The sequence below is a fragment of the Diuraphis noxia genome, unplaced genomic scaffold (assembly GCF_037042655.1).
Source record: "Diuraphis noxia isolate RWA-SAM2 unplaced genomic scaffold, SU_Dnox_SAM2 contig0005, whole genome shotgun sequence".
Lineage (NCBI taxonomy): Eukaryota > Metazoa > Arthropoda > Insecta > Hemiptera > Aphididae > Diuraphis > Diuraphis noxia.
In genome coordinates this window covers 28,515,019-28,541,902 of record NW_028301715.1, presented here as the reverse complement: position 1 = coordinate 28,541,902, position 26,884 = coordinate 28,515,019, and the positions used below count along the sequence as shown (strand labels likewise).

At 28.4% G+C, this 26,884-nt stretch overlaps 3 protein-coding genes and 1 long non-coding RNA gene across 8 annotated transcripts; 2 read left to right on the top strand and 2 right to left on the bottom strand.

Annotated features, from left to right (window-relative positions):
- Positions 1–1,245: 1,245 nt before the first annotated feature.
- On the bottom strand, positions 1,246–6,999 carry TM9SF3 (transmembrane 9 superfamily protein member 3). Of its 2 annotated transcripts, none has more exons than XM_089228634.1 (11): positions 6,352–6,999; positions 4,951–5,146; positions 4,764–4,886; positions 4,457–4,695; positions 4,249–4,380; positions 4,026–4,192; positions 3,733–3,958; positions 3,469–3,677; positions 3,236–3,382; positions 3,090–3,173; positions 1,246–1,742 (listed from the first exon to the last, which is right to left on the bottom strand). In XM_089228634.1, the coding sequence occupies exons 1-11, from the start codon at positions 6,388–6,390 to the stop codon at positions 1,598–1,600; spliced, it is 1,707 nt and encodes a 568-aa protein (XP_089084760.1). In that variant the 5' UTR covers positions 6,391–6,999; the 3' UTR covers positions 1,246–1,597. The 2 variants fall into 2 exon arrangements, with proteins under 2 accessions (XP_089084760.1, XP_089084759.1); XM_089228633.1 differs by lacking the exon at positions 6,352–6,999 and adding an exon at positions 5,661–6,037.
- A 6,358-nt stretch (positions 7,000–13,357) lies between these two features.
- On the top strand, positions 13,358–26,122 carry LOC107162114 (caspase-1-like). 3 transcript variants are annotated; one of them, XM_015508878.2, is made up of 7 exons: positions 13,358–13,562; positions 20,580–21,100; positions 21,172–21,437; positions 21,524–21,702; positions 21,775–21,910; positions 21,980–22,252; positions 24,169–26,122. In XM_015508878.2, exons 2-7 carry the CDS (start codon positions 20,586–20,588, stop codon positions 24,177–24,179), a joined length of 1,380 nt encoding a protein of 459 aa, XP_015364364.2. In that variant the 5' UTR covers positions 13,358–13,562; positions 20,580–20,585; the 3' UTR covers positions 24,180–26,122. The 3 variants fall into 3 exon arrangements, with proteins under 3 accessions (XP_015364364.2, XP_015364366.2, XP_015364365.2); XM_015508880.2 differs by lacking the exon at positions 13,358–13,562 and adding an exon at positions 14,004–14,144; XM_015508879.2 differs by lacking the exon at positions 13,358–13,562 and adding an exon at positions 19,006–19,850.
- On the top strand, positions 13,427–17,175 carry LOC107162102 (ribosomal RNA processing protein 36 homolog). Of its 2 annotated transcripts, none has more exons than XM_089228527.1 (2): positions 13,427–13,562; positions 16,350–17,175. In XM_089228527.1, exon 2 carries the CDS (start codon positions 16,353–16,355, stop codon positions 17,091–17,093), a length of 741 nt encoding a protein of 246 aa, XP_089084653.1. In that variant the 5' UTR covers positions 13,427–13,562; positions 16,350–16,352; the 3' UTR covers positions 17,094–17,175. The 2 variants fall into 2 exon arrangements, with proteins under 2 accessions (XP_089084653.1, XP_089084654.1); XM_089228528.1 differs by lacking the exon at positions 13,427–13,562 and adding an exon at positions 14,005–14,144.
- On the bottom strand, positions 16,353–19,012 carry LOC149055163 (uncharacterized). Its single transcript, XR_016191910.1, has 2 exons — positions 18,561–19,012; positions 16,353–18,421 (listed from the first exon to the last, which is right to left on the bottom strand). It is a non-coding gene; the product is annotated as an uncharacterized LOC149055163 (long non-coding RNA).
- Positions 26,123–26,884: the final 762 nt, after the last annotated feature.

Below are 26,884 nucleotides of genomic sequence, written 5' to 3'. Positions count from 1 at the left end.
AAATTGACCATATTTTTTTCCATTAATTAATTAAGTAAAAAGTTAACTTTGGAAAGAAAGTAACCTAACCCAGTTAAAACTTAAAATATACAATTCCAGACACGTAATATAGGTTATTAGATAGTTTTTCTTTATGCTCAAGAAAGGCATTGGGGAAATTTTAAATGATACATCAAAGTATATAAAGTAGCTATAAAAAAACGCTGGTGACATCATACGCGATACGACATCCACTTCAGGAAACCCATCAAAGCGATAATCTTTATTACCTACCTTGGAAAACAATTAAAGTGCAGGCAGATATTATATAGCCGATAAAGCTATTAAAGTGTTTAAATATTTTTTAAGCTATTTTCGTGTACAGGAAATTCATATTAAAATAGTAAATTATAAGTATACCAAAAACCTCATCCAAAAATTTGTATTATTCTTCAAACGAAAATTAACTTAATACTTTTGAAAAAAATTAACTTGAAGTTAACACGTTAATCGTGTTGAATCAAGTAATTTATTAAGTTAATTTGAAAAAAAAGTAACATGTTAATTAACTTAATTGTAACTTTTAACTTGTTAATGCCCAACCTTAGACTAAATGATACGTCCATATTTCTAAAATAAATTGCACCTATTTCTTATTAGTAAAAGTCAATTTTAACTACCATTCTGTGATTATTGTAGATGAAAATGTGGCCTTTGATTATCAAATAATAAGATATAAGAATTTGTATTACTGTATTAGGATTTAGTAAGATAAAATTGTAACATAGAATAATAGTCAGTATAGAACAATTAATAATCAAAATAATTATTTGAGATAGAATAGTGATAATGAATAATAAATAATAATCTTCAATCCATCATGGTGAATAATATTTATGTTAATTCACCTTATAATGATCATGCAATATCATATTTAAAATTACATTACCATAAATAACCTTATCAATAGTTACTATAATGACTTTATTTTTTCTAAAATAAAAATCATCAATCTCTATCCACAGATGAAGTACAGAAACTACACCATTTGATATTCATTCACATAAACCATATTTTCACGCTTAAAATTACAGACAGGTATGGTGTTCCTCTTACCACAGCAAATACAAATTTTAAACAAATAATTTTATAATTGTTTATGTTATGTTTAACTTATCGGCCAATTGTTAGAGTAAATAATTAATGTAAATGCCATAGTACAGTCATAAAAATTGAATGTACAAAATATATTCACATTTAAAAAAATAATAATTAATAAGTGTTCATTTATTAAATTTATATGTACATTTGGATGTTCAATAGAGATATACAAAATTATGTATACATAACATACAATTTGATATTAATATTTGATTATTTGTTAACAAATGGATAAGGATCGAATGTTTATATTATGCTGAAAATCACAATACACATACTATATACACCATGTATACTAATTTTATTCCATACTGAATAACAATTGTATAAAAAAAAAAATAATACAATTCAAAAATTAAAATAATAATAGAATATGAGTATTCTACAATTGTTTAATTTAAACTTACATAATGTAAAAACATTGTGATTAAACAGGTGGTGATTATTAGGTTGATCATCAATCAATCTTGACAGTAGTGTAAATTTTGCGCACAAAAGCATGAGCACCAATATAACCCACAGTACCACACATTATTCCTAAAGCAATGCTGAATAAGGCCATATAACCAAAATAAAATGCAGTTTGAAAAAGTCCATACATTCTGAAATATTAAATACAAGTGTTATGAGGGTTTTACAATATACACTTAATTAATTATATTAATTAATAAATTGATAATCAGATGAAACTACAATAAGGAAATTAATTGTCTTTTTATCTACACAACACAAGGTAATGATAAAAAACCACTTTTTGTAAATCACTGATTATGATAATATGGTTCAAAACCACAGACGGAAAAATAATGGATATTTTTCATTTTTTAATAAGATACAGGCTGGGACCCATGAATCAACAATTTGAAATATACTAGATATTTACAATAACTTTATGATAAGTAGTAATGCAATAATATAATAAGTAAAGTTAATAATGTTTATAAATAATGTTAATAAAGACAAAATTCACAATATACTACCAAAAACATTATTTGGTAGTGGTTTAGTTGATGGCCGCCACTTACATGTCTCGTATTTTGATGTTATAAAATGTATAATAAACTAATAGATAGCAGAGTGCAGATAAAAAAGGTACAACATTGTATTCATGTGAAATTCTCTAATTAAATATTTTAAGAATAATTTTTGGTAAAATCCAAAATTAATGACATAAGATAGGTATAATAGCAGGTGCCCTATATAGCGTTATGGAGTATTGGCCACCTGCATATTTTTTTATTATTATTTTTATTTCATTTTATATTTATGAATCATTTTGAAGGACATAGCAGAGTTTTGGCCACCTACATGATTTTTTTAATTTTTTATTATACGTATAACAATTTAATTATTAATATTATTTTATCATATTTTTATTCTGATCGCATGAATTGTTCTGTATAATCATAAATGTATAATGTATCATTATTAGTACATTTTTAAATAAATTATTGGTTATTGATTATAACATCAAAAATACGAGAGATGTAAGTGGTGGACATCAACTAAATCTGAGTGGCAGGAGTCAACTAGACCAGTACCCATTATTTTTATATTTAAAAATAAAAATGCAAAAATTAACCTCAAACCCCTTTAGTTTTAATATAATTATTTCAAAGTTAACTGACAAAGTGGCTAATAATGTAATTAAGAATACATTTAAAATATATCAAAACTATTTTAAAAACTAGCAGTGTAATAACTAATTAGGTATTTTACTATTATATGCCTTGAATTCACTGAAATCAGTGATTTTTTTTTTAAAGCAATAAGTTATGGGTTTTTTTATAAAAATTAATAGATAACTTTATAATATAAAGTGAGCCTTCAGATATTAACTTTTCACTTTATTGGTTTTATGGTAAGACTCAAAACAAATTACCTATCTTGAATATAATAAATAATGAAGTTTTAATTAATAATGTGCTTATAAATACACAATAACTTACTTTGTTTTAAACATGAAGTAATAAAATGAATATAGATACACGTAAAATGCAGTTGACGCTGCTGCTGCAAAACTTGTCCATTGCCTGTAACGATAATAAACAATTTGTAACAGTGTTCAAAATAATTATTGGTAATACAAACGTACCATCTATAATCTTCAGCATTAAGTAGAAAATAAGTACATACAATTGTGACACAAACAGTTACCACCATAAGTATCAAAACGACTAACAGCATAAATCCATAAACATAGTATATTTTGTATGCCCAAAATGAAGTAAAAATAAAATACCTAAAATTAGGTAATCAAAATGAAGTTTAATATCATATTACTAAATATGAATATTATTATTATTATTTATATTTATATTAACATACATTTCAATAAAAATTGATCCAAAAGGCAGTATTCCACCAAGCATTGTGATTATTAAAGGTTCCATGAACCATTTTTTCTCTGGTATAGGTCTTGGTACAGCATTGACTCTACATGGATAGTCTGGTTGCCCAGATAAATTTCGACCCAGCAAAGTTCCAACCAATGTAAGAGGTAAAATCACAAAAACGCATATACAAGCTACTGCAACCTAAAAATCATTGTTATTAGAAAAATAATTCAAATACGTCAAAATCATTATTTACCATTGAACCAAATGGAATAGCACGAGATGCATGATAATAGATTGCAATAAAATTAATAAGAAATGCCATGCCACAAACAAGTGAAGGTAGTAAAAATGCAGATAACAACATCTGTCTGATCCAAATACGTCCACCCATCTTAGCATATAAGGCTCCTCCAAAATAACCATTAACAGGGGAGGTTACAGCATACACAAATATTGATGTCCCCAATAATGATCCTCGTCTAATCAACAAAAATCAATAATTTAAAAATTTAAAACAAAATGTTTAAAAGAATGTAATGTTTTTACTCTGTATATAAATCTCCAATTATTGTAAATGTTATAACTACGAGAGTGACTAGAGTGATGTGGTGACCACATCCAATAATGGCAGAGAAAAGCATAGGATAAGATGCTGGACGAAAAACATCACCATGAACTTGCTTCCATCCATATTCGTCACCCAAATCTTTGTCCTATTATTTAAAATGTTAAAATATGTAAGTTAAATTAAAAATAGATTATCAAATACCATAGCATCAACTTCTTCGTCTTGACTGTAACGAGCATAATCTTTACGCACAGTTCGCAATAAAATCATTGATACTAATCCAACCAAAAATATAACCATCATAAAACTGTTAAAAATACTAAACCAATGAATCTGAAATAAAATATGAGAACAATTACATCTACAACAAATAATTTGTATATAAATATTATTATTATTATTGACTTACTCTGTGTTGGAAGAATTTAGGATCCAAATATTTATTGAAACGATCTTTATACAAGATAGGAGACGATTTCCAATTCATTTCATATGTAAATTCAATATTAGTATTTGCTTTAAGTTCGACCTTAGTCTCTGATGTCAAATTTACATCAACAATATGTTGATCATTAAAACCAATATCAAATTTTTTGTGTGTCCAAATATAATATTTGTTATTAGTTTCATCTACTTCTCCGACAATGCCTAAGTTCCAAACCCAATAATTTAAAATAATTTAAATAACAGTAAAAGTTTGTATAAATATAATTTACCCCAAATTGGAAGATCGTCAATATACATTTGATACCAATAATGATTTCTTACGGCATATATAAATGCTTTTAATTTATCGTCATCCAAGTTTACTTGACAGAATGGAACTTTAAATATGTCCTCTAAATTAAATGATCAATTTGAATAAATTATTTAGGAACTATTGGATTTAAAAATTATCAAAACCTTTAAAATGCATTTCCAGTCCACTGTGAATAAGCTCAACACCCTGTAGAGCTTCACCAAGTGTTTCATGATAATGACTAATTGAATCTTTAGGGCCCGCACAAAATGGCAAACTAAAGTAAGTATATGTTTCTTGTCGATTATGATATGGACCGACAGTATTCATCCACAATACCACTTCCTCATTAGGTTTATACTGAAATATAAAATTATAGTTATTTTTTTTAAAATTAAATTGGCTTTATCTTTAATAAATTAATAAATTATTATCCATACAATTTGTAAAATGATTAATATTTAAGTTCACAAACAAATATATGAATTTGGACAGATACATGAGAAGGAAATCATACATTTGTGACAACTCTTTATTATCAAGTACATTATCTTAATTTTTCAAGTCACAAAAAGTCTTCAAATAAGGTATTAAATATTAATTGACCTATTTTAAAAATTAATCAATTCTTTTTAGATTTTGTGATTCTAAATAATAAGGAACTATTCCAGCATATGTAATCAAACATAGTAAATTAATTCAAACATCTCATTGCACACTCATAAAAATTGACTCATATTCAGCCACATCACCAAATTATTAAGAGTACTCTGCCACCACATCAATACATTATACACAATATACTAAAAAAGTAATTTAATACTGAACTATAGAAGTAACGAGAAGTTATCATAAATAATATATTAATTCGTACCAAATGATTGTGTTCGTCGCCATTCACGAGACACGTCAATTGTATGACTAAAAACGAGACTAAAACTTTGAGGTAATCCATCACAAACCGTTTGGTGTTCATCTCAGTAGATCATCTTTGTTACACTCTAAATGAATGAGTACATAATGTTGGGAGAATTATTATTCAAAAACTAATATTATTAAACTTATTACATCAGCCAATTAAAAACGAAAAACAACTATGCCGTTTCAGAAGTCAAAACGACAATACCTCTGCTAACGTTCAGATTATTTAATATTAAATTGAAAATTCTTTTTATCTCGATCCCCGACCGACTAAATGTTATTGATGATATTTCGTAGAACATGATGATAGTGACATGATGTACTGTGAATAGTTCGTATTTTCAATAATATAACTCTGGAAACGTAAATTTCACATGGCATAAAAAAAAATCATGACAAGGAGTATTAGTTCTATGAAGTTACCGTGGTTGCGATTAATTTCGACTGTCTGCGCGGGTTATTTCTGAACAATCTGAACGAATAATATTGTGGAACATGAAATACCTGACGTGTACCGACGTCTAACTCGATTAAAAATAAAGATAAAAATGTTTAAAGCATTAAAGCCATACGTATTACCATTGATTATAAATACTATAATTATAATCAATGGTATTACTTACTAATTATATTTAGTTTATTACCTTGAATTTATTGTTGCTACCTGTGACGGCGTTGCCCATCGCTCATGGGCCATGGTTGACTTGCATATGTTCGTCGTTTTCGTCTATTTTTTGATTTTTCCTTAGAAATGGCTTATCGTTGATAACGACACAACGATATATTACTTATTACTATGCACTGACTGGTTACAACTACCATTGATTTAATTATACAGTACTATTAATTAATAATTATGCGATTCGTTACTGAGAGAAAACAAATATCGTGCGGACATCCTCTTTTTATTAAAGTGTATTGTCATAAGTATGACAAAGTTCCAAGTAATGATACTATTGTCTTCTACTTTTGTTCAAGTTTTTCCTATCTCTAAAATAAGAAATATCTCTACTAAATTATCTCTGTGTTTATACTGTTATTACAGCTATTGGGATTATAATCCCCACAATCCCCATTATTGTCTTTTGTATACTAATCTGAATTTTTATTTTCACAATTATAAAGGTCCCTAATTCTCTATCGTATCTGTTATTACATTCTCCATTTCTCTCCCATTAAATTTTTTCCGATGTCGCTGAAGTAGGTTACTTTCACGGATGTTTCCCTCGCGGCCTCGCCGAACTATTTATTGTTTATTGTTAGTTTTTATCACGAATTCTAATATCTAGTATTATCTAGTATCGATCTTTACTATATTCCATATGCTATTATCTACTATATTATCTCTGGAATCATAAACTTGAAAGTAAAAATGTAATATTATGAGAATATGTAAGAATATATCTAGTGAATCTCAAAGGTTTTATTTTAATTTAATTTTTAAGTGAGTTATATTATAAGCATTTAAAATTGTTAAATTGTATGTAAATTTTAAAATCAACATTATATTTAGCTGAGTAGTTATAAATAATAAATAATAAATAGATTATTATAATATTATCTCAGTCTTATAATAGGTATCATTGATTTTTGTGTAGGTTAAATTTATTATTCTTCGAAAAAAGACGATAACGATCTGCGTAGTTTTAACTGCTCATTTAACCTAACCAACAGACGACAGGACAATAAATTATTTCATAAACATATTAAGATTACTGCAGACTACCACGAATTAGGATATAAATAAATTGTAATAATTCCTGATGAATGCTATGAAAAAAAAAATAATAATTTATTAGATGGACACTGGACAGTGAACAGAGTATATACGGCATACGTAAATATTATTTCATAACAATTATGATGGTTGAATATGTATTAGGTCTACGACAGAGGTATTCAAACATTTTCAGCACGCGGCTCTTTTGGGTGTTTACAATATTTTTAAGGCTCCAAAATTATTATGAAAAAATTGAAACAACACACGGATACAATATGGGAAATAAATTATATTGTAGGTGATAATGTCGTAGGCATATAGTCAAATCAGGCATTTTATTAAATGCCTAGGCATATAGTCAAAGAATTTAATGTTATGCAATTTCACTATCCGCCTAGACATTTAATTTTAATTCATTTGACTAAATGCCTATTTCATGCCAGGCAAATAATAAAAAAACATTTTGTATTATTTTAAAAATTTAAATATATTTTCTATCAGTTATTTATTTAAACGTAATAGACGTACTAAACTAAATGATTGTACAATTCAATCGCATGTTCTGTATCTTTTTCCATAACGCCATATTTTTGTCGTTATAATCCATAAGATTATAATTTGTCTCACGGTACTCTATATAGATAAGGTTCTCATACAACCTAGTACCTACGTTAATTTTCCATGGTAAAAACCAATGGAACTTTTAATTTTATTTAATAAGAATATATAGTAGGTACTCACTACTCGACTACTCGTACTATAGACTATACTGACTATATACATATAGGCTATACAATATACTCGTACTATCATTTATGTCTATCACATCTAATTATTTATTACCTGAATATATTTATGATTTCATTTTTAAAGCAATACTAAATAATACAAAATTAAACACATTATTTCATATACCTACGTGTTTTTCATATTAATAAATAATATACAGCTTTTTTTATATATAAAATAGCAATAAATAACTGATAGAAAATATATTTAAATTTTTAAAATAATACAAAATGTTTTTTCATTATTTGCCTGGCATGAAATAGGCATTTAGACATTTAGTCAAATGGCTAGTCATTTAATTAAATAACTAGGCATTTAACTAAATGTCTAGGCGGATAGTGAAATTGCATAAACATTAAATTCTTTGACTATATGCCTAAGCATTTAATAAAATGTCTGATTTGACTATATGCCTACGACAATAATAACAGTTAATTTAGTATTAGAAATAAAACTTAAAATGGTCGAATCGTAGGGTGTGACGTTTTCATTTCCATAATGATTGCAAATTATATTTATAAAATAATTATACAAGGCGTAGGTGATGTTGGTTTTCGGTGCTTTGACGCGGCTCCCTTTGCAAACTCTCACGACGCCCCTGGGAGCCGCGACGCACAGTTTAAATACCAGCTCTGGTATACGGTACATCGGTAGGTACTAGGTACTTATAACACCTACGGTGTTTTCATAGTCATCGTCAAAAACTATGGTTTAACCTAAGGGTGGATTCACACCTCGTCGTGTCGTGTAGTGTCGTGTCATCTCGTACTATACCGTGTCGTGTATACATGACGTAACCAATATGTTTATTTATCAATTTGATATTCCGCGGGCTTTTTTAATTTACTATGCAGATTGCAGAATATTGAAACTGAATTCTGATATTTACGATAAAAATAACGATACAACCACAGAATCAGTTACTACACTTTTACTTTTTTGTCATAACTTCATTAAGCTTTTTAACTAGTCTATAATTAGCAATATGGATCAACAGTTGTACAATAGAGCAGTTTATGAGTACAACTGCGAAGTGCAAAGGAGAAAAGTTTGTGTTATTTCATGTTTATTGTTTTCACTTGAAGATGTTTTATCAAATGTTAATAGAAGGTAAATATTTATTTACTAAAGTCTAATAATATTAATATATTTATTGTACGTGCAGTGTGTTATAATTATTATAAAAAGAGATACAAGTATCAATGGGTTTTTATTTATTGTACCTAGTTAAATGATTTAAAATATTTATAATGTGATTACCTATATTTATCTGATAATTAATAAATAGTATACAATTATATTATATATGAATGTAGGTACAGATAATGTATGTAAGTTTGAGCCAAATGGCCTAGCTAGTTATCAATATAGTTTTCTAGCATGTGTAATGTGTGAATTGTTTATAATCTAGATGGCGGATACGTCCATTACTTTGTGAACGTTTAGTCCATAGTCATTATGCTACAATGTTAAGTGAACATCAACTTTCAAATTCAGACCTCTTTTTTAATTTCACAAGAATGTCATCATCAACTTTTGAAGAACTTTTAATGCTAATAGGCCCAAGTCTTGAACGGAAGGTTACTAGAATTGATGTACTAAATGTAGGAGAAATTTTAGCAATGACACTGAGGTTAGTATTACATAAATTTAACTTAATAAAACATTGATATCTATGTATTTATTTATTTTAATAAAAAAAAGATATCTAGCTACAGGGGAAAGCATGACGAGCATTATGTATGATTTTCGCGTGGGGAAATCAACAGTCTCTAAAATTATATTGGAATGTTGTAATATTTTGTGGGATGTATTGAAAGATGATGTAAGTAAAACATATTATTAGTAGTTTAGGTTATAGTTTACAAATTTATTTACATAATGGTTAAGCTTTCTCTACATATAATCATTGTTAATCAATTAAAAAATACTAGAAGTTTTTGGAGGTATCAAAATAACTAGGTATCTTGAAAAGCAAATTCCTATTGATGCATATGTTTCCAGGTATTGTTCACTCCTAATGAAGATGGGTGGATTAAAATTGCTGATGAGTTTCAAAGTAAATGGCAAATGCCTCACTGTGTAGGAGCTCTTGATGGGAAACATGTTGTCCACCAAGTATGAAATTCATAAATATAAATACAAAAGTGTCTTCAATTTGTTTATCTTATAGGCTTTTCCGAAGAGTGGTTCAGTAAACTATAATTATAAAGGGAGTCACAGCACAATTCTCATGGCAATGTGTGATGCAAATTACAATTTTACTTGTGTAAATATAGGAATGCCTGGCAGGTGTAGTGACGGAGGCGTTTTTAAAGCTTGTGAAATGGGGAAAAAAATTATTAACAATGATCTATTATTTCCAAAACCTACAGCAATAAGCACCAACTCTGGAGACTTTCCTTTTTATATTGTAGCTGATGAAGCATTCCCACTACTTCCTTCATTAATGAGACCTTACCCAGGGCGAGGAACATCAAAATTACCTCTGAAATTGGCAATTTTTAATTATAGGTAAAAGACCTATTTTACTTTCTCAGCACCTATTCTTACTATAGATTTTCATATTTTAGGTTGAGCCGAGCAAGGCGTTGTATTGAAAACTGTTTTGGTATTCTTGTGGCAAGATGGAGAATTTTTAGTAAAGTGATCATTGCTAGTGAAGCAACTGTAAATGGTATAATTAAAGCTACTGTGGTTCTTCACAACTTTATTAAAATGAAAGAAACTGCAATAGGTAATATAATATTATGTATTTAAAGCTAAGAATTTAAAATATAATACAAGATTGTCCATAAGTTTTGCTTACAATAATAAGAACATTATCTATGTTCATAAGTGGGCTTTTACGAGTGTTCAATTTTTAAGTGAGTTTACGGATTATTATTTACGCATAACTTACCATAAAATTGAACAATCGTAAAAAGCCCACATACAAACACAGACAATATTCTTACCATCAAGTTTCATAATAGGATTCACTCAAATTTTTAAACTATCGGAGTTGAACGTGATCTGATCGTAAATTTGCTATGTTACTCGCTTGTAAGACAACACAGAGCCGTAAAAATTATAAATTAACTTACTTTAACAAACGCCATTTCGTTAAATTCTGTCAAGTAGCAACGCGAACACGGAGCAACTAGCAAAAATAAAATAATGAGAAGTTCACTTTTTGTATTTTGAAATTTAAATTATAATTTATTTTCGTTTTTGTTCAATGATAACATTTTACTATCATAAAATAATTAATAATAATAACCATAACTAACCACACGATCAAAAGTTGAATATATTCAACTTCGCGGTATATGTGGGAACGTCATGGTATCACTAGTTGAATCTGGCAGAATACCGTTAATCAACCAAGTCTAACCGCGTGGTTAAGCCAATCACAGCACTGAAAATATACACGACACTACACGACACGACGAGGTGTGAATCCACCTTAAGTTTAAATAAACTTGGTTTAATTCTTAGACCTTGGTTAAACTCGGGTTTAATAATGTATTAGTCTATGGTCTAAGTAAAGTTTATCGTTTACGAATAACAAAAAAGATAAACTGTTGTTAAACTGTTGTTAAACTACTATTAAACCATTGTTAATCCAGGTCCAACTTGACTATGAATAACACTGCTAAGGTCTAGAATAGAACTAGCCATAGCCCATAGCGTGGGACATTGCACCTACCTATTAACGTGGGCCGTGGCCATGCTTGGACGTAAAAACGGCTTTTTAGCTTCACTGACCTTACTGATATTAACATTTAAATACTTTCCTCTATTTTGCATATAATAATATTACATTTATAATAGCTGCCTACAATATACGACAATGATAGGCGACAGCCCGTATTTCTAAAATATTGTACAATTGTCTGGACATCAGCACTGCTCATAAGTCATAAATAACATTCACGATAAAAGATAATGCTATCATTAATCTGGAGAACATTGTAACCGGAGGTAGTAAAATTTTTAATGATTTTAATTCAAGTAAAGATAAACAATATGTCCAAAATATACGCAACTATATAAACAAATTACAAATAGTACAAATAAAAACAAAACCTCTAGATAACGACGTTACATATATTTTTTTCATTTTTGTTTCTATAATTTATGTTTGATTATTTTGGAAATCTCACTATCGCCTTATTTTTATTTCCGATTCAACATAAGCAAAGCTGCACAAATTCTTATTTATAATATTATAATCATTATTAAAATGTCCATGAAATCTAATAAATGTTGTTTCATTTTTGGTTTTTGTTGTATATAAATATTCTCGTAAATATTAATTACGCTACACGTTCTCCGGTACTCGCCACTTACGCGTAAGTTATTTTAAATGGGATTTGTTCCGTTTATGAAAAAAGTTATGGATTATGGTATAGTTGTATGGGGATAAAATGGTCTTAAATGTGAAAGCGCTTTAAAGGGTTTATAACACGATAAATTTTAATGTGTCAATAATATTATTTATCATATCATAAATAAATATCAAAATAGTTCTGATATTTTCAGTATATTGAACATGTCTTTAATACCATAAAGATATATTGCCTAGAGTATCTTTTGGATCTTAAGTTCTTAAGTCGAAAATCGGGTAATGGAATGCTGGAAGTGGATACTAATATACCTACTATAAATTCAAATTCAGTGGATATTGACATATTGATTGTTGGATAATATCACAAATAAGATATAAAGTATATGTTAAATCATGGTTAAAAATCAAGACATTCAACTTGCAGTTAAAGACAATAAAGTTGTCACTTGTCTTGTCGTAGACATAAATTTTAGTCCGTGATAATAATTAATATCGTGCACGGTTTAAGATATATATATATATATATATCTTAAACCGTGATATCGTGTATTCGTTGATAACCAAAGATTCCAAGGAGGTTGGAAACTATGGTTGGTTATTTATACCAGGGTCTCAGTTTCTCCTACCACTATTTACTATTCGCACAATCAGTATGGTTCTGGTGTGTTGATGGGGGAGGAGTGGATGACGCTCAACACAAGCGCACAACGCACAAGTCACAACACAAACAAGTAACAACAAACGCACACATTCACACTCATACAGCTGCATTGCCTACATAGTGCATACAACACGAGACATCCACAAGGGAACGACGGCGTGTGAATCCGCGTAAATGCGTAATAATCTTATCGGCTGGTGTTGTATTTTTGCGACAACTCGTCACTAGTTTTGTTGAGTGTTCAATAATAATAACTAGTAAATACCGAGTACTGTTAGTACGCCGTCGTTTCTCACATTTCGTCCGACGAGTCAATGCGTTCAAGTCCCGTTTGCCGTATTCGACGAAGAAGGTAAATATCAGTGTTTATGATTATACCTATTATAGTATTATAAAAATAGTGGTAATAACAATCGTAGGACGCGGCCACTTCTAGTCTTAAACCCTGCGCGTCCAACGTGTTTCGTGTACCTACTTGTATATTAGTGCGTCATCGGCGCCTGGAAACGCGAGAATAAACAAAATTCAACCCACGTCTGTAGCTTCGCGTTTGGGGTTTTTAGATGTAATTTGTCGAAACTGTTTCTCGCTGAATGTGCATAAAATGTGTATCTTATTGACAATAAATTGGTGTCGGAGATTAATGAGCTCACTTCTCGCTGAAGGTGACTGGCCCTAGTTTGTCGTCATTGCGTTTTTCCCGGCAAAAGAGTGATAGGATGACTCACGCTTACGGCGATCGCGTGCCCACTACCTGTTCGTGGTCCGGTGAATCACCAATACCGGTGTCCCATCGTTGTGATCATCACCATTCATCACTCATCAGTACAGTTACGTCTGTCCGGTAGTCGAGTTTCGTGTGTTTCAGCCAACATCATTGATCCTCTCCTCCCCTAATTGTTCGACATATTCTTGCTATGGCAGTTTTCAAATCGTAAGTTTCTGTTATTTATCTAAAAATTATTTTTGTCAGATTTTTATTCATTGACTGTTTTCTGACGATGGTTGTTGATGCTGCGCTTTGCAGCTTGTTCAACATTTGATGTTTGTCTGAAACCCTATTTGATGATGCATAATAAGATTTTAAATAGCAATCTGTTAACTTGTTTTGTAAACAGCATTAGGAACTTTATTTGATTAAGCAATGGCAGATAGGTATCGCCTGACTCAAGTTTTTGAATCAACAAAGAAAAAAAACTGATTTGGGTAATCATACTATTTTTCATATAGTCAATTTGAACACTGTCTATTTCCATTTCCTAAAAAAACGTTTAAGCAGCATAGTGTGAACAATATAGCACGCCAGTTAAACAAATAATTATTGCTATGTATGTATTTTAGTGTTATCTTCGGGTCTGTGTATTATTTACTATATTTTATTACACTCCTGGATTCCTTTCAATAGCCATGTGCTAACTGTTTATGTCAATATAAACATAGATGATGGTTTTTACAGTATGATAATCAAACCGGCTTAGTACCTACACTTGTGTTACTACTATTTTGGGTACATAATATCATACTTGATAGAAGTAATATTTTATGTTTCCTCATAAGTTTATTTAAATAATTAATTAATGTAAAATTTAATCTCTGATTGTGTAATTAATAATAAATATATAAGGTATTTATTCTTAATAGCCATGCAACATGTGGCAGTGATAAATAATTATATCTAAACGGCCACTCCTCAAATCTATTATATAATCTTATTATAAAATAAAATATGAATGGATTCTATACTATCATTCTAAATGGTACATGCCTGATTAACATTTAACAGTTTAATGAGTCAATAACCTCATCTTTCCTTCATCTATACAAAATGCTACAAAACAGTATTTCCATTAGTATGTATTTAATATAGAATAATATAACCATATTATGTATTTTGGCATTTTGTGTAAACATAAATGGTAAAATTATAGGTATATATATTAATATATTTAATTAATAGATATTAAATTAAAAATTAAAAATATAAAATTGTTGTTATTCTAATAAAACAATCATTTTTAATTTAATTACTAATTATTATTTTAAAATTATACTATATACTATTATACTATAATCTTTAATGATTAAAATTATTTGTAGGCATTCAATATTCATCTAAGCAGTTGTCATTTATGATCCAACATTTCTGGTATTTAGTAATTTTTTTCAATTTTTAATATTCTATTGATTAATTAATGAGAATATTAGGTAGGTAGATACATTTTTTTTTATTTAATCATATTTTTTATTTCTAAAAATATAGTGAAGTATAAGGATAATTGTAAATTGGTAGGTAAGATAAATATTATTTTGGTGTTAAATTGAAATTGTAAATGTTTGATTTGATAATCTAATCCAACCTACCCATATATTATTGGGAACTATTAATGTTTTTATCCCAAATGATGAATAATAAAGGTATATTTCCATATCTTTTAGTTTTATTATAAAATAGGAAATTAGACAATAGTACTAAAACTATTTGGATTTCATGTAAGGAGGGAGAGTATAAAATTAAAAGAGTATAACCATAATATTTTATTATTAGATAACACTATATACTGAATATAGTAATAATACTGTTTAGTGGCTTGGTGTGTTTGTATGCTCTGAGTGTATGTATCGGCTGTTTTTACTAGCTTCCTGGTGGGTGGCCACCCAGATTTTTAGCAAAGAATTCTTGCCCCGCCTCCCTCCTACAAATAGCTAATAATCATTGTTGCTAGGCCATATGATTAATAAAAAATAAAAATAATATTATTTTTATGTATCTAAGAGGAGTTGTGATTAAATAAGACTTAATTAATTATGTTAGAAACAAGGTTAGAATACATAATATTCTACATTTATATACAGAATTTAGTCACTTAGTTTTAATAGTTTCATGTATGTTTGTTAGTTCTATGAGTTGCATGTATTTATAACACTATATCTATGATATGGTAATAAAGTAAATTTTTGAGTACCCTACCTATTCTTTGATTTTATTGCTGATGTTGACATTTTAATTTGAAGTGAAATCCAATTATTAATATATTTGTTTTTTATTCCATAAAACTAAATTAATGTATTTTCATAGTTCTCAGTGTTCATTAGAAATTTTGATTAATATGAAGTAAAAGAGAATTTTTTTTTATTTCAGTGGATGTATTCAGTGTTAAAAAAAAAAAAAAATCATAAAATGAATAATTTAACTGTTGAATCTGAAATTGAGTTAAAACAAGATCTTAAGAAACTTTCATTAGAAGAGCTTCGTAAATTGAAAGAGAAAATTGGAAATGAAGTTTACCAAAATGCTACTACTAAAAAACCAAAATTAGGTTTTTATACTAAACCGATTAAACGAGAAAACAAAAACAGACCATCTGAAATATCATCTAAAATTGACCCTTCTTTGAATCTTGTCAAAAAACATAAATCTAATATTAAAACCAAAGTTGAAGAAACTAAAAGCATTGATCCTAGATTTGATTCTCTATATGGTGAATTTGATAAACGTGTTTTTGAACGAAATTACAAATTTTTAAATGATATCAGAGAAAAAGAAAAGAAAAAGCTACAGAAAAAGTTGAAACAGAAGAGTCATGATGAAAAAAATAAGCAGGTTAAATTATTATTACAAAGAATAGAAAATCAAGATAGAGAAAAACAAAAAATGGAAGCTCAAGAAAAATTAAAATTGGAACAGAGACAAAAGAGATTGGATGTTATTAAAGATGGTAAAAAACCTCAATTTTTAAGAAAACGAGAATCAAAAATATTGCAATTGGTTGGACAATATGAAGATTTAAAATCACAAGGAAAACTCACCAAGCATATTAAACAGAAGAGGATTCGAATTATTGGGAATGAAAAGAAAACAATGTTCAACAATTCAATGGAATAATAATTATTGATTCATTAATACTTGTTAATTTTGACATTTAAATAGTTCATTGGCCAATAAAATAATATACTGCTTTCTTAAATTCATTTTACTTTATTTCTTTTAAATTATGAATAATTAATAGTTGTTATTTGATTGTCTTACAATTATTTATACTTAAATCTTACACATCATTATATCTAAATAATTTATAAAAAATATATATTATGCACTTGAATATATATTATATACGTATTACATATAAATTTAGAGAAATTAATTTTAGTTTTCCTTTATTAAAAATAAAAATTTTTATTTAATATGCATTGGATAAAATATTTCAAATATGTTTCCTTTAGCCACCTGAGCTCAAATTATTTTCCGTGTTGTATTGGTTTTTGTGTATTTTCTATAACTGGTAGGTTTACGAATATCCTCGTTTGGTAGGTATATTCTTAACAAAGAAAATTGATTTCGTAATACTTTTTATGACGCGTAATTTGACCGACGCATTACTAACCATTGCTAATCGTTTTATGTAGGTATAGTAGTCAGTTATAGTGCTTAGGTAAATATAATCGCTATGTCGAATAGATTCTTCGACATGAACGCTAGTAATTACAACCTAGTATTAACTATGACGATGTTCTTCCTTAATGTTAAATTATAATAATCAGTATTATGGTAATATATTTTTACGCGCTGTCGACCGATGATGAAAACTTTCGATGAGAACTAAAAAAATCTTTAGTAGTAACCTTGCACATCCGGTGGTTGCGCAGCCCTTTGTAATCTTGACACGTGTTTATAAGGTTTAAGCACGAGTTGTAAGGCCGGAGGGACATTAGTGAAAAACGACGAACGTCGTGTGTGGACATGTGTACGCAGTGTACTCGGGGAGGGCACTGCGTGGAAAACTCGTCCACCGTATCGTAGTAATTGTTCGCAAATTCACACACACTTGTCTCGACGTTAGATGGATCGGTGATGGCGCGTACAATTTATTTTATTCATCTTCATCGTCGTCCGCCGACAGGTTGATGCTCACGATTTGGGTGAAAAAAATCAATTGTACGCGTTTGAAAACCTTCGAAGTCATCTTTTTGGGTGTGTATGTGCATGCATGTTACTACAACGTCGGCAGTGACTGAGTTACGTGTAGTTGCCTCACGTGTGTGACGCAGCGTACGAAAACACATTATCGCGTTTGACGTTTTTCACGCTCATTTTTTTTTTCATCCAATTGCCTTCCACCGGAATGGTTTCGCCCGATGATTATTTCTTTAGTAATCTGAGGTCACGTGCGTTTCGTTGCGTTTGTTTATCTGGAAAAACGTTTTTTTTTCGTTCTAGAACAATATGATAAATTTAGATTAGAGATAAATAATAATATAATATACTATTATTTAATACACGCCTAATGGTACAGCAGCAACTGGGGCAGAGCTCTGCCACTCTGCAGCACCATTGTGTTTATATTATTATTACATGTATATAGTGTGACCGGTGTGTTCGATATTTTTTCCTCCGTGTATAATAATATTATATTATGTGCGTTTTAATTTAATGGGTTTTTATCTCCGACAACAGCCTCAGGGGTTCCCCGCCACACCCACACCCGCTCTTGCTACTGCTCGACGATGCCGTGCACCTGTGTCTGGTTGACTCGATCGTTCACTTGGCTCACGGGCACACGAACACACGATAATGTTATTATTATATAGTATTTGTTGTTATTGTTGCTCGTCGTATTAGACGTAGTAGTAGTAGTTGCGTAAAACGAATACGATATTTCGTCATCATTTGGGGATCACATGTGGTCGTGTGCCGTCGACACCAATCTTCGCAGTAGTTAACGTGTGTTCGAACTGCTGTCCTTGGTGCCTTTTTAGTATAAATATCATTATCGATTTGGAAAACGAAATAAATTTCGTCTTGAGTTGTTTCCACTAGCTTGTTAAATAACACATATCATAATATCGTTATTATAACGTATGCGTAACAGTAGTCAAATACGTGTCGATATAAATTATAATGTGCCGATATATTTTTGATTACTAAAATCGTTATTTCAAGATGGATAATATCCGAAATTCGTAGAATATCGTACGTGTCCGCCAACAAGTCCTTATAATTATTATTGTATGTGCGTGCACACGTTACTTAATCTGTTAATCATTACTATTCGACATTTTATAGCTGGGGATTTAGGGTTCTCCTAATCTGCTTATGAGAATGTTGGGGGGGGGGCATTTATATTGAATATCGAAATCTGTATTTGCGTCTTGGTAAGACAAAATTTAATAATAAATAATAATGGCGTTGTGGGCACGAATATAATCCTGCTGACGGTGACGACGATTTTTTGTCCTCTTGGTGTGTCTGGGAACCACTTGTGATGCGTCCTGCAACTCGCACGTTGATTCCGGACAAGCACCGCACCTCTGCCCGCGCCGTTTCTATGTTTTAACCCTCCTCTCCCACCGCTGATCATCGTTTTTAATATTTTTATCGTGTCCTTTTACACTCCAATGAACAACTACTGGTTTAAATGTTTATTCTTCAGTGTTTGGTTGTGGTTGGTTATGACCTGTTGGGTCGCGGTTTTTACTTCTCTGTAGTCCAACAATGACGTCATTGGTGTTTTTTTTTTCTCTAGTTGCTGCCGATACTAGTATTAACTTATCTTAATACATAATACATTCAATTTTTTTTTAGTTGAACATTTAGCGAAGAATGAGAAACAATTAACTTCCTATTCGAATTAACGAAATTTAGGTTAGTCTTGTGTTTATCTGTGTTATTTACTAATTATGTTCTCTGGTCATTACTCATTACATCCAATTATGTGCGGTTAAATTGTTAATATTTAGAAAAATATTATAATTATTACCAATATAGTAATACATGTCATTAATAATAAATTACTGACTGGTGTCTTAGTGTATGGATATTTAATTTAATGATCATTTAAAAAAGTAACTATGCAAATAAAAAATGTAATATATACCACTTAATGGGTACTACCTATATAATACATTTTAAATACAAATTACTTTCAAGTAATTAGTATATATATATAATGAAGACATTATATTATTTAGTTTTTTTATTTGTCGAAGTTTTTTAAATTATAAATATAGTAAATTATCCCTCATTGGACTCTATATATTATCTAGATTTTTAATTTACATGTACATTGATGATAAAAATAAAATTATACCTATAGTCTTGATGATTTTTGCAATATAAATCATAATTTATATACTCATTTTATGAACTGTTGAGAATTGTTGAATTTAAATTTCTCCTTTAGCGTCTTTGTCAAAATAGTGATTGTATTTTAACATGCATCTTACATAGTTATTAGTTTCTTGTTAGTGAATTTATTTAAATAATCTTATTGTAATGCTTTCTGTTTTGCACATTTAAAATGTAAAAATTCATCTTATTAATGAAAAAATATAATTGACTTTAACTGATGCCAAATAATTTTGATTTATTTAGATCATCATGGAATCTCCACAAGAAGAGAAAGTATCGTTAGACTTTGGCTCAATAACCAAGGAAGAAGACTATCTTTTGTCAGTATCCACTGGTTTTTATGAAGAAGAATTTGACGACGACGAAGTGTTTTTGGATGATTCACAAAGTATTGATATGGAATCATCAGAAATTCCATCACGTGTTCGTAGAACTTCAGATGTGATTGACTGTGTTGGTGGAACTATGTCTCCAGCACATATTAAACGCCATAGTTTCCCATCAGCATCTGGTGAAGTCTTATACTCAGCTACATCACTGGCTACAAATATCACAGAGTTAAATGGATCTAGGAGAGCTGAACTTACCATAGAATCGTTTGATCAAGGCTATAGTAGTCCTGGTGCACAGTCTTCTTCATGCAGATCTTTTAAAGGAACATGGTTTAGGTTTAGTAACAGTAATGACCCTGATTCTGTTGATGCCCGGCCTACTCAAAAATCAGATGAACAACAAAATCCAAAGCCAACCCCTAATCCAAACAGGTAACAAGTAAAAATTGTAACTAAAAATAATCTATTTGTGCATTTGGTTTTATTTCAATAATATTTTATAGCAAATTGAGTCCTGGTTTTAAGAAACCAATTGTGGATATTGTAATGCCTGTTACTAAAGATGCAACTTGTTATAATATGGATCATGAACATCGAGGTTTCGCTGTTATTATTAACAATGATGTTTTTGATACCCAGACCTTACCTGAACGGAAAGGTTCATGGAAAGATGTTGAAGAGTTGGAAAAAATGTTTTATCGTTTGGATTTTAATGTTGTGGTTTGGAATAACTTGTATCACGAAGAATTGACTCGTCATTTGAATGCATGTATGTATTATTGTACTAAATTATTTCATACTTTCCATTTAATCTTGATATAACTATTCTTATTATTTTTGTGGTACATTTTACAGTGGTCAATGATGATCATTCTCAAAATGATTGTCTTGCTATTGTGGTGTTGACACACGGGGTCAGTTCATCATATATTTATGCCAGAGACAATCCATACCCAGTTGAATTTTTGTGGGATTCGTTTACTGCTGATAAATGTCTTACACTAGCTGGTAAACCTAAACTATTTTTTGTGCAGGTAATTGTGTAAGCTATATAATCAGATGGAAATTATTGTGTTTTCTAAGTTTGTTCTTATTTTTTATTTCAGGCATGTCGTGGTGAAAGGCTGGATCCTGGGATTACATTGAGAATAGAACCGAAGAAAACTGAAGTAGATTGTTCCACTGCCTCATACAAAATTCCTAAACATGCAGATTTCTTGATTACTTTCAGTACTTATGATGGTAAATTTTAATATTTAGACTACCAGCTTTTTATATTTGCAAAATGATTTATAAGAATTTTTTTTTAAGGTTATTATTCGTTCAGGCATCCTGAGAATGGCACATGGTTTATTCAGAGTCTTTGTATGGAAATGAACAAACATGATCTTAGCAATAATGACTTGTTAGGAATTATGACCCGTGTTTCTAGACGAGTTGCCTTGGAACATGAATCTTACAATCCAGATTACCCATGGCTACACAAGCAAAAGCAAATACCAACCATTCACTCGATGCTCATTAGAGATGTATTTTTTAAGCCTAAAAATAAACCTCCATCTGAACCAGTTGTATTGAAAAATTGTAAGTTTTGGTTTTTTATATTATCTTATAAATAAATTATGAATAACAACATGTTTCTGTAAACACTTCAATTCATAAAGAAACTTTGCTAGTTATATTTGTTGGTTATCTGAAGACAAATTGTTTATGTGAATTCAATTTATTTCATATCCGGGGTGATTTATGAAGCGTAAAACACTCATTATTTCAAAAAGTGTAAATGTTTTTGAAAATATAATTTTAATAGCTTCAAGTCGTTTACAAAACAAGGTTGTTATCAAAAATTATATTTTTACATTTTTTACCCTTATAATTTTTTAAGTATTTTACTTTTTTGAATGACTACATGTAGTTTTAATTTGATATTCCAAAACAGAAAATTTTTCTAAGTAATTTGATGTATAAAAATTGAATGTAGGGCGAGTAGTTTACGAGATATATGTATTTAAAGTTTTGATGAGGGGAGTAGAGTAGTACGGGGTTATCCCGCGACATATTTGTCCACTAAACTGCTCATCTAAACTTTAAATATTTATAACTCATAAACTACTTGCCCTAAATTCAATTTTTTTGAAACTACATGTTGTCATTCAAAAAAGTAAAAAACTTTAAAAATTATAGGGATAAAAAAATGTTAAAAATATAATTTTTTTAATAAAAACATGGTTTTGTAAACGACTTGGAGGTATGTAAAATTATATTTTGAAAAACATTTACACTTTTGGAAATAATGAGTGTTGTACGCTTCATGAATCACTCTGTAGATACAGAAATCAATTTTGTTACTAAATGTTTTAAACAAATTTAATTTGTTTGATTCTTATGCAAAATACATTTGTGTACTTTTTACTATTTTTAAAGTACAAGAAACTTTTTGCTATATAAATTTCTTTGTTATCCAAAGACTAACCTATTATTTGAGTGTTATGTCTATTTCACCTTAGATACACTAATTTGATATAATAATATCATAAAAGTATTCAATAACTTGAATTTGTTTGATGATTGTTTATGCAAAATACATTTGTATACTTTTTTTTACTGTTAAAAGTATAAGAAACTTTTTGCTATATAAATTTCTTTGCTATCCAAAGACGAACCTATTATTTGAGTGTTATGTCTATTTCACCTTAGATACACTAATTTGATATAATAATATAAAAGTATTCAATAAATTTATTTTTTTCATAATTGTTTATGCAAAATACATTTGTGTACTTTTTTACTATTTTTAAAGTACAAGAAACTTTTTGCTATATAAATAATGTCTTTGTTATCCAAAGACAAACCTATTATTTGAGTGTTATGTCTATTTCACCTTAGATACATTAATTTGATATAATAATATAATAAAAGTTTTCAATAAATTAAATTTGCTTCATGATTGTTTATGCAAAATACATTTTTTGTGTACTTTATACTCTATGGTTGAAGTACAAGAAAAATTTTGCTATAAAAATGTCTTTGTTATCCAAAGACAAACTCATTATTTGATTTAAGTCTATTTCACCTTAGATACAGTAATTTGTAAATTATCTAAATAATCTATACATTTAATTTGATTCATGATTATTTATGCAAAATACATTTGTGTACTTCATACTCAATGATTTTAAGTACAAGAAAAATGTTGCTATATAAATTTCTTTGCTATCCAAAGACTAGCCTATTAAGTGAGTTAAGTCTATTTTACCTTAGATGCACGAAGTAAATTCATATTTATTATGATCTAAATCCAAATACTAATTTACTGTATTCCTTCAGTAATTTTTACATTGGTGGTTAAGGTGTTGTTCTACTATCTATTCAAAACCAACTAATACATTATTATCATATTTTTTATGTATAAGTAGGTACTGGATTAAACTAATTTAAAACATAAAAACTTATGAGTTCTGACAGAATTATATTGTTAGCTTTGAAATTTTTGTTAACAGTCATTATCTGAGTGCCTTACAATTATACTCGAAGCCAGAAAATGCAAAAAAAAGACAAAATCTACAACAACTATTAAGTGTACCAGTAATGTATTTTACCAGTGTGAAATTATATAGTTTAATAAGTTTTAGTGCCCACATAAGTGTTCAAAATTAAAATTATGAGAATTCTAAATTTTGTGATACCGAAATGTCTTTAAGACTGAATCAATTTTAAAAAAAATCCTCATATTTTTTGGTATTGTGTTTTTGTTAAACTTTTATTGTTATTTATCAATGATAATTAACGTATTCTTCATTTTGCTTTAATAATCTCAATATTTTTAACAAACCTGTACAATTAAATAAAATTAATTTAACAATTTTTCTGATCTACATTATGATTTCCTTTATATATTATTTATTTCTGATTGAAATATTTTCAAATTTTAATTGACAAAAATTTATATGTAAAAAAAAAATATATCTGTTAAAAATAAGAACATTAAGAATACTTCAATTATTTACTTATTATTTAGATATATAACCAAGAGTTATTTGCTCATATTATTAATTAAAACTTCTTTTTTTAAGTTTAAAGTATTTTAAACATTTTATTTATTACTGTTAATCAGGCATTAAAACTGCCCGTTATGTATGTCTTTCATAAATTAAATGTTAAATATTATTTATGTTTTTTTTTTTTTTTTTTTTTATATATAAATACAATGTATAAAATAAGTGAAAAAGTGATATTGCCGCATTTAGTATATACTTAAAAGAAATATTTAGTAACATTTTTTTTTTTCTAAAATGCATTATGTAATTAATAGGATTTTGTTGCTTCTGAGTTTAGCACATTTATTATAATTTTCTTACTTTTAGTTTTTTTATTACATGTTATACTACATATAGTATTTTTTTTCCTTTTGTTATAACAATTTTTATTTGGAGGACAATGGACAATATTTTAATTATTTCTCAATGTACCGTTATTGCATTAATTCTAATGATATGCAATTTTAATACTTTACAACTCAAAATTAAAATTGTAAATCTGATTTTTTTATATTTATGTATTAACATATAAATTTGATCTTGGGAACTGAATAATGTTGTACTTGCTTTATAATTTAACTAGAAACTAGTAGGTATTTTGTTTTGTGATTTATTGATCTCTCCCATCTAGTTCAAATATATATTTATAATTTTTTTTTTATTATTATTCATTGTATAACTTATCACATAAGCAATTAAAAGACAAAATAAAGTTGTCATTAATTAAATTTAACTACATATTACAACAAGCCATCATCATTTTAATCTAAAACTCATAAACTTATATTTTAATTTATTTTAAGTTTGCATATTATATTAATAATCTATTTATACATTTATACATAGGTGGTCCACGTATTAATGAGTTTTGTTATATGAATTAGTGTGTACTATTGGAAATATCAGATTTTGTGTACATTTTTTACCCATCAAATAATCACAAAGACTCAATTTAAATTATTTTTTTATGTGCTCATATTTTTTGATACTACTATTAGTATTTATTTTGTGTATGATAAGAAAAATGTAATACATTTTATTTTTCACTGGTTATTGACATTATCAAGTGTACTATTAAAATATGTAATATGCTTGAGCTAAGTTTTTAGTATTTTTATTTGAAAGTAGTGACAATTTTTTTATTGTATTGCCATAATTAAAAATTATGGTTTCAAATGATGTGTTCATTTTTAGTATTACATTAATGCATTTATTATTTGATTCACATGTTTATATAATTAATTATATAAAATAACTTGTAAAACTTATATTTTGTACATTTATTTTAATCTTGCAACTTTTCACGGATATTTTAGATTCTAAGTGGAGCGAGGAATGTTTTGATTTAACCATGATGTTTTTATTTTTTTTTGTCTGTCATCACGTTTTGGGGCATTAAAAGTACTTTGATTTTCGACTTCAGTACCTCGTTTGATCAGAGAGTGAATGTAATTGGTACTTTGGGGAATCTAAAGTAAAAAAATTCTCAATATTTTTTAAAAATAATTTGAATAAACAAACTGAAAATTAAGGGGAAAATGGACAACTTTACACACAATCAGTTTTTGACAAAATTGATTTTGGATTTTTATGCAAATTTAAAACAAATGACCATCGACACTTAAAATTTTCACCGAATGTTTATATAAGTATATTCTATTTCTATTTTCAAAAAATTTTGACTCAGTTTGAACTATTAATAGGCAACTGTAATTTTCGATCATTATTAGTTTTTTTTAAATGAATATCGATAAAAATTTATTTGTCGGGTAGAAAAGCTTGAAAATTTAATACAAAGCTCCTAACATAGTTTACAATAGCAGTTGAAAAATATAAGAAATACAGTCACAATTTTTTTTTATAAGCATTCAAAGTTTGAATTTTAACAAAATACGTAAAAATCACAGAAATTCGCAAATTACTTTAAGCTAGAAATTCATAAAAAATTTTCTTTTTAATCTAAGGTTTGAAAATTTTCAATGATCTATATTATATCCTAGACAGATAAACCGCCTCCGTTCCGAATTGTTTTTTGTATACAATGATAATGTAATATCATTGGGTTCAAATTTGATTCCATCCATTACAGTAACCTACTGTACAGCAGAGCGACATCAACAACTTACCCGCTTTTTTAATTTAAAAATAAATATAACAATGAATATCCATTTTAGTGCCA

Excerpts from the sequence above, each read along its gene's own strand:
- LOC107162114 (XM_015508878.2), top strand. The coding sequence starts at position 20,586 with ATGGAATCTCCACAAGAAGAGAAAGTATCGTTAGACTTTGGCTCAATA. Across the intron at positions 21,438-21,523 it reads GACTCGTCATTTGAATGCAT|TGGTCAATGATGATCATTCT; the intron begins GTATGTATTATT and ends TACATTTTACAG. Across the intron at positions 21,703-21,774 it reads CTAAACTATTTTTTGTGCAG|GCATGTCGTGGTGAAAGGCT; the intron begins GTAATTGTGTAA and ends TTTTTATTTCAG.
- TM9SF3 (XM_089228633.1), bottom strand. The coding sequence starts at position 5,762 with ATGAACACCAAACGGTTTGTGATGGATTACCTCAAAGTTTTAGTCTCG. Across the intron at positions 4,193-4,248 it reads ACGAAGAAGTTGATGCTATG|GACAAAGATTTGGGTGACGA; the intron begins GTATTTGATAAT and ends TTTAAATAATAG. Across the intron at positions 3,383-3,468 it reads GGATCAATTTTTATTGAAAT|GTATTTTATTTTTACTTCAT; the intron begins GTATGTTAATAT and ends ACCTAATTTTAG.
- LOC107162102 (XM_089228527.1), top strand. The coding sequence starts at position 16,353 with ATGTATTCAGTGTTAAAAAAAAAAAAAAATCATAAAATGAATAATTTA.